We start from the raw sequence: 11,985 nt of genomic DNA on the forward strand, positions 1-11,985 counted from the left end.
CGCTCCCCCGGCCCGGCGCGCTGTGGGCGGCCCAGCCCGCGCCCCGCAGCTCCATCGCGGCCCGCTGACGTTGCGAGTTCAGAATAAAGGGCGAATCGCGGAGCCGCAGCGGAGCGCTCCCCCGCCCCTCCTTTGTTTCCGCCTCGCTGAGGGGAGAGAAGGCAGCCCCTACCCCAGCCGGAGGACGGCTCCTTGGGGGCAGGCACCCGGGCTCGGACGGACAGCTGGAGCGAGGGGGAGCCCGAGAGACGGACCGGCCGAGGGACGCAGCCGAGCACACCGAGTGGATAACAGAGAGACGTACAGATTTATGAGGACCGGAGGCAGCCAGGATCGAGAGCGTCTCCCTCCCAAACCTAAAACAAAAACAGGAGTGCGAGCTGGCAGGGCGCGTCACCGAGAGCTGGCGTCCGGAACTCGCGCTCCCTAGGTGGTAGAGAGTGGCCTGGGTAGGTCAAACGTTGGGGAAAAGTTAGGCTTCGGAGGTATCGACGTATTGGGGGATTGGGTGGGAGGGAAGTTCATGTTCCAATTTACAAAGCCTCAGGCCTTATTTGAGCCGCAGTAGAATTGCCCTAAGTGAGGTGGATATTATGATTTCCATTTCACGGGGAGAAAAGTGAGACTCACTGGCTGAGAGATTTGCAGACACACGCTGTATAAGTGCTGGCAGGAATAGAACTCTCTTGTCTCCAAAGCCACAAGCCCTTATGCCAAGTGGCTTTAAAGATAAGCTACAGGTGAGGCTTCCTTCTTCCTGGGTATCTTTCTTCACTGCACTGACATGTGAAAATCCCATTCTATCTACAGCACTGGAGTCCAAAGAGGGAAGGGCTTCATGCCCGAAGGATGCCCTGCTTGGGGGAACCCCTGCTGATCCCTCCTACACCAGATCTGCCTCGGAGCCTACGGTACACACCTTAGTTACTTCATGTTTCAGTACATATTTGATGGGAAGAGGGGAGTCAGGAAACCCAAGTTTGGCCACTGGCTTCGTCACCACTCCACCACTCGGTGGTGTTTGGTCGTCACTGCCTTTCTTTAAGCCTCTGTTTCTCCACATATTAAATGGTGAGGAATGAACTGCCATTTCCATCAACAAGAAGAGTTAGGGGAATGTATGAAACGACCCGTGAAAGTCCTTTGAAGATAGAAGTATTGTCCTCTAAGGCTAATTATGAAATAATAATAAGTTAGTAAACACATTGCCTGGCAGTAGGCACCCAATAATCACAAACAAATAAAAATCCCTGTCACAGAGGAGCAGGAAAAAGGAAAAACCCTTTTTCTGGAGATGTCTCAAGATAGAAGAAAGTGTTGGCTAAATTTGTGGTTTGAGGGATGGAGAGAATGTTTGGGCTCCTGGTATCTTTCAAATGAAGGAGGGGCTCCCAGCCCCACCTTACTATTCCCAGCCCCACCTTTCTTCCTAATCCAATAACAGTCTTCTCAACCTCCTTCCATCAACCATACTAATTAGTTTCTCTATTTTAGACTGAAACGTAACTTTATCCTTTCAAAATGCTATTATATGTCATTTCTTTAAATCTTTAATGCCACCTTGTGAGGAATGTAGAATAAGTATTAATATTCCTATGCAGAAAATGAGGAAACACGGCCTGGCAAATCAACTGACTTGCCCAAGTTCACACAAGGTACTGGCTAAATGGATTAGAATGCAGGCTTTGTGGCTCCAGTCTACTGTTTAGACTTTGTATGCGCGCGCGCACACACACACACACACACACACACACACACACACACACACGCACACTCTCCCCCCACACACTCCCCAAACCGTCCTTCCTACCATATCTATGAGGTGTCTTCAAAAAGTTCATGGAAAGATTTGTATTATCTTTTAATTCTGTTTTTCCAGGAACTTTTGGAAGTACTTTCGTATTTTCTTCCCCCTCCCACCCGTTTAAAAGTCATGGAAAAAGAATGGGAAAATCCAAGATATCTTCATATGTGAGGAAGCAAGATGTCCCAACGTAGTGGTGAGGAAACTATCCTGCATGATCTTTTGAGGACTCGCTGGCCAGGCAGATAGGAGTAGTTTGGATTTATAGTTTAAGTAGATTCTGGTTTATGGGAAAAAAGCAATTCATGACTTGCCCCATTAATTACTTTTCCCACTAGCTTTCATTTAGTTAACAAATATTAGAGTGCCTCCATACACAAGGTACTGAGCTCCTTAGGCACTGCTTCAGACAGGAGCTAGAGCTCTGTGAAACATCAGGCAGGGACTGATAAAAAGTAAAAATTCTATGAAGTAATTTTCAGATTCCAGAGCAGATGCATGTGGGTTGCAGAACCTTCCCTGCCTGTCTGCTCCTTAAGATGTTACATAAATCTCTGGCATTCTCTCTGTCCCTCCCTCTCTTTCTCTGTGTTTCTGTCTCTCTCTCTCTCTCTCCCACATTAACCTGTATGACCGCACTGCTTCAACGCATTGTCCTGCCCCTATCTTGACTTCTTTCTCACCAGGGGAATCTCATGGCACCTGAATTGAAATCTATGAGGAACTGTTTTGCAAAAACCAATGCTTAAGTGAGAAATCTGAGTAAGAACTTATTGGTTCCTTTAAATGTTTTTATAGCACTGTTTCCTCAGTGAGCTTGACACTACCACACACAAACCACAAAAATAACTCAAGCCAATTACTTTCTTCAGTGGAGGTAAGATACTGGGAGGACTCATGATGGGGTTACCTCCCTAACTACATCCATGGATAAGACACCACTGCCAGTAGTTTTATTCTTCAGCTGAATACTTTACAAGTAACTCCATTTAAGGAAGAAAGAAGGGAGCTATCAGAGAAAAACTTGTGAATTGCCAACTGCAAGTTTACTGGGCAGAAACTGTTATCCAAACAGTTGTTTAAAAGCACATATCCTTGGGCCGGCCCGGTGGCTCACTCGGGAGAGTGTGGTGCTGATAACACCAAGGCCCCGGGTTCGGCCACACACAAACCACAAAAATAACTCAAGCCAATTACTTTCTTCAGTGGAGGTAAGATACTGGGAGGACTCATGATGGGGTTACCTCACTAACTACATCCATGGATAAGACACCACTGCCAGTAGTTTTATTCTTCAGCTGAATACTTTACAAGTAACTCCATTTAAGGAAGAAAGAAGGGAGCTATCAGAGAAAAACTTGTGAATTGCCAACTGCAAGTTTACTGGGCAGAAACTGTTATCCAAACAGTTGTTTAAAAGCACATATCCTTGGGCCGGCCCGGTGGCTCACTCGGGAGAGTGTGGTGCTGATAACACCAAGGCCCCGGGTTCGGATCCCATATAGGGATGGCCGGTTCGCTCACTGGCTGAGCGTGGTGCTGACAACACCAAATCAAGGGTTAAGATCCCCTTACCGGTCATCTTTAAAAAAAAAAAAAAAAAAAAAAGCACATATCCTTGGCTTTTTTAGAGCAAATGGGACAAAGAGGTTTTGACTAGGGCATTTCAATCTGTGGGGGAGAGGGTTATTAAAAACATACAAGACCTTAATTGAAATTATATTTTTAAAGGGGGGGAAAATTAAAGGGCCAGTAATAATGGAATCAGCTCTGTAATCCTTACATAAAAATAGGAGTCTTTAGTTCTTAATAAAGAAATGCCAACTTCTGTCATCAAACCCTATGTACAGGTCGGGCTCATTTCTTAGACTTCTTGATATTGTTAGCACAGATATTCCTGCTTGGAGGAGTGAAGTTTCCATTTATTTGAAAAGACTGTATAATTTGAAAAATGCTGCATTTAAAATATTGCCTCACCAAGTGCAGGCTTCTCAAAGACTTATAAAAAATGAAGAATTAAAAAAGCGATCAGAAGGACCCACAAAAAAAAAAAAAGGAAGAAAACAACTTGGGTCTTAGGTATAATATGCACAGAAGCCAAAGCGCTTCACATGAGTGTGTGTAAAGAAACAACAGAGGAGAGCTGGGAGGAATGAAAATGGACAGAATGACCTTTCAGCTTTCCCCTCCACTTCCTGAACTGCTGATTAGTGCAGGGGGAGGGTTGACAGGAATCCAATCATTTTGTATAGAGATTCTGTATGCCCAACTTGGAGACAGGAACTGATCCTATTTACTATTATTAGTCAAATTTTATTGAGTCATTACTGTGTACCAGACAACGTTCTAAGCAGTTTACATATATTATCTCCTCTCATTAAATCCTTACAATCTTATGAGAAAGGCACTATTTTATAGATGAGGAAGCTGAGCCACAAAGACACTAATATTCCCAAAGGCATATCAATATGACATAGATTTGACTCTAGGCTGTCTGACGCTAGAGAATATTTATCAACATGTAAGTTACACACACACACACACACACACACACACACACACACACACACACACGGAGAGAGAAAGAGATCCTAGGCTGTCTGACGCTAGAGAATATTTATCAGCATGTAAGTTACACACACACACACACACACACACACACACACACACACACACACACACACAGAGAGAGAAAGAGATATGGTATTTTTGCTATGATGATTTAAGGATGCCTTAATTTCCTGGCATTAATGATACCATCACTTTCTTCTGCTTTCACTAGAGGTGAAATTGACACCAGAATTTATTATTTGCCTTGAAATACTTTAAATATCCTTCATTATGTTTGGTATAAAGCCAGCTCATGCCCCACCTCATTACTTCCCATACATTAACCCCAAAGAAATAAAACCAAATCACTTATATATTTTCACAAAATGGATTTTTATTGTAGTCATACATGGTTTCTCTGTGCCACAGAAAATTGCAATGTATGGACAAATAATTTTCTGGATGGCTCTCTCAAGAAACGTGTTTTCAGAAATGAGTTATGCAGCAATGTGGTTAATGAAAAATAAAAAGGGTCAAGGGAAGAAAGAGGAAATTGAGGAGTGCAGCATGTGCATCAAATGATTACTTTTTAAACCCCTCTAGGCTCTGATAGCCCTTTCCCCAAGTAAGATCCCAACAAAATTCATCGGAAACTGAAGTGATTGTACTGTCAAATACACAAAGAATACATTTATTTACTGGATAAAGAAACCATGAGAAAAGTGGGTTGGGATGGGCTCACACTTATTCTCAGCTCATCAACTGGGAGTCTTGGTGTCTGTGCCAACAGTTCGGTTATCAGCGGGCTACCTGGAGATGAGTTACAACAATAAGCACAAAGCCCGAAGCTTCTCTACAACACCTCTGATTAGTGGGGAGAGCCTGCAGCAGGGGCAGGAGGGGAAGCTGTGCCATTTTCCCCACCTCTCTATCACCATTTCATCTTCTACTTGCTGACCTCAATGTGGCTTGAGAGCTCTCCTTGCTTCGGCTGTGCAGTCCAGAAGCCAGGACTTCCTCTAGGAAACTGACAAGTAGATTTGAGGTTACTTAAAGGAAAAACAAAAGCATCTCCAAAAATAGAATATCTTGCTCATGACACCTAACTAGATGAAAGGACATCAAGAACAGTATGCAAGAAGTACTGGTCTGATATTTGGGTGTAGAATAGAAGCATCACTTGAGCACTGGAACACCGAGACTAGGAGAGCCCCTTTGTGGTTTCCTCCAGGGTCCTCACTGTGTTTTTTAGGATTAAACTTGTAAGATCTGTTAAGACAAATATTTCAAGTTTGAAATTTCTAGTTAGGAACCCGGAATCTTTGAGGGCAAGGCCACTATATTAACTCAGGACCATGTTTTTTTTTTTTTTTTTAATTGCAACATAGTTGATTGTACATATCTGTGGGGTATAGAATTGAATTTCAATACCTGTGTACAATATGTGATGATCCAATCAGAATAATCAATATATTCAACATTATACAATGTAATCATTTTTCATGGCCCTTTACCAATTCCTTCCTTACCCCCCACCCCTCTCTCCCTTTCCTACCTTTGCTAGCCTCTGTTCTGTTCTCTCCTTTTGAAAGTTCATCATATTATTGTGATTGTTGTTTTCTTTTCTTTCTTTTTAAAATGTATTTGTTTACTTATTTTTAGCTCACACTTATGAGTGAGGACATGCATTATTTCTCTTTCTGTGCCTGGCTTATTTCACTTAACATAGTTTTCTCTATGTTCATCCACGTTGCTGTGAATGGGAGAATTTCATTCTTTTTAAAGGCAGAGTAATATTCCATTGTGTATATATATATATATATATATATATATATATACCACAGTCGTCCAATGGACATTTAGGTTGGTTCCATATCTTGGCTATTATAAATAGAGCTGCAATAAACATGGGGGTACAGGTATCCCTTTGACATGATGATTTCCATTCCTTTGGGTATACACCCAACAGTGGGATTGCTGGATCATATGGCAGTTATGTCTGTAGTTGTTTGAGGAACCTCCATATCGTTTTCCACAGTGGCTGCACCAATTTACAGTCTCACCAACAGTGTAGGAGAGGTCCCCTTTCTCTGCATCCTCGCCAGCATTTGTTATTCTCTGTCCTTTTGATAACAGCCAGTCTAACTGGGGTGAGATGATATCTCAATGTGGTTTTGATTTGTTTTTCCCCATGCCACATAGTATCACACAGTACTGCCTCTCACTTGTCTGGTTCCCTCTCCCACAGAGCAGCCTATGTGGCATCCATACCCTACCACTCAGTGTTCCTAAGCATGTCACGAGCTTTCATATCTTCATGCTTTTCCTCTTACTATGTCTTTTATCTGAAATGTAAGGCTACCCTTTTTCTGTCTTTTGAAATCTTTTTTATCCTTTAAGGATTAAAAATCACTTTTTCTGCAAAGCCTTTCCAGATCTCTCCATGCTGAACTAATCACTCCCATCAACAGTCTTAGTGCTATTTTAGCACCGTATTATTATTAACTAAGGATAGTATATATTGTTGTCAAAGTAGACCATGAGCTCCTTAGGGTGGGAGTAAGTCTTACTCAGCTTGGATCTCCAGGGCTTAGCACAGAGGTACCCAGTAAAGGTAGCTGGATGAATAAATTAAAATAGCTACCCATTGGCAAGAGACTTCTCTATAATGTAGGGGTTATTTGGATGGTATTTGTAAGTATGTTCAAGATTCTCTCTCTCAGGGAGAGACAGATCTAGAACAGACAGAGGATTGGAGGAATGACCAGGTACCTTATTATTACCATTTTTTTGCAGTTTTATACCTGGAAGATTCTGGGCTTGAAGGATTTAAATTCTAAGATCATTTGCAAAAGAAAAAAATAGTGAAGTAGAAGGAAAGGAGTAGAAGCTAAGCTCATTTATTATTCTACTGAGGTACAGGCACTTCCGTCTGTCTGGCCTGACTTTTTGGCCAATTAGACTGGAGACACTTGGAGGTCAGAAAACAAGTGTTAGGAAATGGGGTAACATTGCTTTTTCGAAAGATAACAGAAGTCTTTGATTAGTGACTTCTAGTAAAAATGAAACAGATGTACTAGGAAGCACTATAGGAAATCATCAGGTGATCTTTGTTTCATTTCCAACTCTCCTACAAAGGAAAAGAATAACTTTCCTAAAATACTTAAAGATCCTCCTCTGTATATCAATAAGACCTCACATTCCTTACTGCAAAAAGAAAACACTTACTATTTATATTTGCTAAGCCTAATTTTGTTTCCCAGGGCCATTGTGACTTTTAAAAAAATATCTATTTGGGGACTTGATGAGTCATTGCACAGAATGCTTAAAAAAATATGGGCAATGAACATATTGATAGCTACATCTCAAATTTAAACTATGTTTAAAAACAAAAAAAAAGAATAATTTTTCTTTTCTATATTGGTTTTAAATCAATCTCACTTAAAAAGCAAACTCAAAAATCTCCTTCTCTTATAGTCCAGTTCTGTATAGTCCTGACTCTTATAGTCCAGTTCAATTCAGTTCAGTTCAATTCAATTTAACAAATGTTTACTGAGCATCAATTACGAACCATGCATTGAACTAGGTGTATGAATAAACACCTATGATTCCTACCTTAAGGGACTCTCAGTCAGAGACAGATACACAATCACAAGTCAATATGAGCTGTGGTAAAAAGAGATGGTACCAGGAATTGACAGAGTGGATTAACACTATCACATTCCTCAGTTTGCGCTGTTATCAAGGGTGCTTTCCCAACTCTACGGATAGAAGGACCCCAAAACAGATTTTAAAAAGTCAACCTCTGAGAAATGTCTACTCAGCTCATTTGCCCATTTTTTAATTGGATTATTTACTTATTTTACTGTTAAGTTGCTTGAATTCCTTGTATATTCTGGATATTAATCCCTTGTTGGATGTATAGTTTGCAAATATTTTCTGTCATTCTGTAGGTTGTCTTTTCACTCTGTGGATTGTTTCCTTTGCTGTCAAATGGCCAACAAACATGTGATAAAAATGCTCAACATCACTCAGCATCAGGGAAATGCAAATCAAAACCACATTGAGATACCATCTCACCCCAGTTAGACTGGCTGTTGTCAAAAAGACAGAGAATAACAAATGCTGGCGAGGATGCAGAGAAAGGGGAACCCTCCTACACTGCTGGTGAGACTGTAAGTTGGTGCAGCGACTGTGGAAAACGATATGGAGGTTTCTCAAACAACTATAGATAGAACTGCCACATGATCCAGCAATCCCACTGCTGGGTATATACCCCAAGGAACAGAAATCACCATGATGAAGGGACACCTGCACTGCCATGTTTATTGCAGCTCTATTTATAATACCCAAGATATGGAACCAACCTAAATGACCATCACTGGATGACTTGATAAGGAAAATGTGGTATATATACAGCATGGAATACTACTCTGCCATAAAAAAGAATGAAATTCTCCCATTTGCAGCAACATGGATGAGCTTGGAGAAAACTATCTTAAGTGAAATAAGCCAGACACAGAAAGAGAAATACTGCATGTCCTCACTCATAAGTGTGAGCTAAAATAAATAAATAAAATAAGTAAAGAAGAAAGGAAGAAGGAAAGAAAGAAAAAGAAACAAACAATCACAATAATAAGCTGAACTTTCAAAAGGATAGAGAAAAACTGTAGTTACTAGAGGTAGGAAAGGGGGAGGGGCCGCGAGGTTAGTAAGAAACTGGTTAAGGGTCACAAATAGTGATTATGTTTTATAATGGTGAATATACTAATTATCCTGATTTGCTCATCACATATTGTACACGGCTAACCCACAAATATGCATAATCAATTATGTTCCAAGAAAATAAATAAATAAATAAAAAGTCAACCTAAAAAATTCTTGAGTCACATCATGAAAAGCAAGTTTCTTCACTTTTAAGTCTTTAGGAAGGGACTAGAGACCAACACTTAAAGGATTAAAAAATTTAATTACTAAAGTAATTCAGCTGAATTGTTCCTAAACAAAGCTATAACAAAATAAAACTTTGTGTGTATGCATTTATATTTAAATTAAAGATAGGTCTTCCTCCTTTTTTACTGTACTCCACAGACAGAAATTATATGTGAGTTTCTTGTACCAAAGACACCAAGGGAATCTAGAATCTGGAGAGTGGTGTAATGAAAAAATTAGTGGAACTTGTGAGGAGCAGAAAATAGAAAAAGACTTTCAGGAAAATAATAAGGAGAAAAACCTCAAGATATTTGCTTTAACGGAGTGATAAGCTAATTACAGTCAAATGCTTAGCTGGAGATGTTAGAGTATGGGAGTGGGTGAGGGAGGACAGGATGAAATTTTTAAAAAATTTTAGTTTTTAATTGACACATAATAATTGTCCATATTTACGGGGCACAGAGCAATATTTCAATTCATGTATACACTGTGTGATGATCAAATCAGGATAATTAGCATATCCATTACCGCAAGCATTTATCATTTCTTTGTGATGAGAACAGTGAACTCCTCTTTTCTAGCCATTTGAAAATATACAAGAAATTATTGTTAATTATAGACACCTAGCACTACTATCAAATACTAGAACTTATTCTTCCTATCTAGAAGCAATTCTGTATCCATTAACCAACTTCTCCCTATCTCGCCCCCCCTTCCCAGCCTCTAGTAACTACAATTCTATTTTCTATTTCTATGAGCTCAACGTTTTTTTAGCTCCCACATATGACTGAGAACTTTCTTTCTGTGCCTAACTTATTTCACTTGACATAATGTCTTCCAGGCTCATCCATGTTGCCACAAATGACATGATTTCATTATTTTTAATGGCTGAGTAATATTCCACTGTGTATATATTCCACATTCTCTTTATCCATTCATCTGTTGATGAACAACTTAGGTTGACTCTTTATCTTGGCTGTTGTGAATAGTGCTGCAACAAACATTTCTTTGGTACACTGATTTCCTTTCCTTTGGATAAATACTCAATAGTGCTACTGCTAGACCACATGGTAGTTACGATGAAATTTTTTTTTTTTTTGTCTTTTTTTCGTGACTGGCAACGGATCGCAACCCTCAGTGTCGCGCCCGTACCGGACCAGGACCGGCAACGGGATCGCAACCCTCGGTGTTGCTCCCGCGCCTCACTCAGCCAGTGAGCGGGAACCGGTCTGTATGTGGGATCCGAACCCTCGGCGGGAGCGCCGCCGCACTCCCAAGCGGCGCACTGTAGCAGTGCGCCACCGGACCGGCCCCTATGATGAAATTTTTAATAGCTCAAAACACTGAAAACTCTCTTTATCTTTCCTCTCAATTCCCAATGCTTACAGTTTTCAGAGCCCTACTATGTTTCATACCTTTTTGCTTTTGCACATACTATTTCTTTTGCTTAGAAGGCTGCCCTGTTCTTTTCACATTTTGTCTAGTGGACCTCTGCATCTTTTGAAGTCCAGCTCTCACATTGTCACTCCTCTAGGAAGCTTTCCCTAACTACACTGTGTTCCCCTTACAGTTACATACTCATTCCTCCACAGCTTGCAAATATCTTATACAGTGTTGTAATGTATTTGTCTATGTGTCTATTTTCTATGTAAGCCTATGAGTTTTTTGAAGGCACAAGTGATACATGAATACATTCTCTTTGCAAAAATTTTTAATAGTACACATAAACCTCAAGTCTTCCTTGACTCTTCTCCCCATTACTTTTCCAGAGATAACAATATTTAATCAAAAAATATTTACTGAGTGCCTACTGTGTGCTAGGCATTGTTCTAGAAGCTGTGACTACAGTAATAAGGAAAGCAAACAAACAAACAAAACCCTTGCCCTCATGGAATTTATATTCCAATGGGGGAAGAAGGAAAAGAAACAGAACTAATTAGTAGGTAAAATATAGTAATAACACAATAATAATAATGGTGAACACATATCACTTACTATATGCAAAGTACTGTGCTAATGAGATAGAAACTATCCCACTTTACAGATAAAGAAATTGAGGCACAGAGAAGTCAAGGTCTTACAATCTGGTAGTGACAGAGTTGGAATACAATCCCAGGCAATATGGCTTCAGAGTTTGTTCTTTCAACTATAATGATGCTACACTGCTTCTCTGTAGTATGTTAGATGAAGAAAGTGCTATGGAGAAAAATAAAACAATTTTCGAGAAGGAGAATAGGAGATGGTGGCAGTACTGTGAGATTTAAAATCCAGTGGTCAAGGAAGGCCTCACTGAGAAAGTGACATTTGAGACAAGACCTGAATGAGTTAACAGAGCATATATCTGGGGGAAGAGCAAGTGCAGAGGGACCAAGGCCTGGCATGTTCAAGGAACAGAAAGGAGACTAAGGTGGTTGGAATGAAGTGGATAGGATGTTCGATAGTAAGAGATGAGATTGGAGAGGTTAAGGAAGGGGATGGAGGGGGGTATGAAGATGAGATCATGTAAGGCCTAGTAGGTCACTGTAAGGATTTTGGTTTTTACTTTAGGTAAGACAGGAGACATTTAGGGGCCGGCCCGGTGGCGCACTGCTACAGTGTGCCGCTTGGGAGTGCGGCGGTGCTCCCGCCGAGGGTTCGGATCCCACATAAAGACCGGGTCCCGCTCACCGGCTGAGAGAGGGGCGGGGGGAGCACCGAGG

At 40.8% G+C, this 11,985-nt stretch overlaps 1 protein-coding gene across 1 annotated transcript in view; it reads right to left on the reverse strand.

Moving 5' to 3' along the window:
* Nucleotides 1–4,728: 4,728 nt before the first annotated feature.
* VPS45 (vacuolar protein sorting 45 homolog (S. cerevisiae)) overlaps nt 4,729–11,985 on the reverse strand; it is a 74,587-nt gene continuing 67,330 nt past the window's right edge. Inside the window, exon 15 of the mRNA XM_008584817.1 lies at nt 4,729–5,381. Coding sequence (XP_008583039.1) covers nt 5,294–5,381 — 88 coding nt within the window. The 3' untranslated portion in view covers nt 4,729–5,293. The remainder of the gene's footprint in view (nt 5,382–11,985) is intronic.

This window comes from Galeopterus variegatus, unplaced genomic scaffold (genome assembly GCF_000696425.1).
Source record: "Galeopterus variegatus unplaced genomic scaffold, G_variegatus-3.0.2 Scaffold103, whole genome shotgun sequence".
Taxonomy (NCBI): domain Eukaryota; kingdom Metazoa; phylum Chordata; class Mammalia; order Dermoptera; family Cynocephalidae; genus Galeopterus; species Galeopterus variegatus.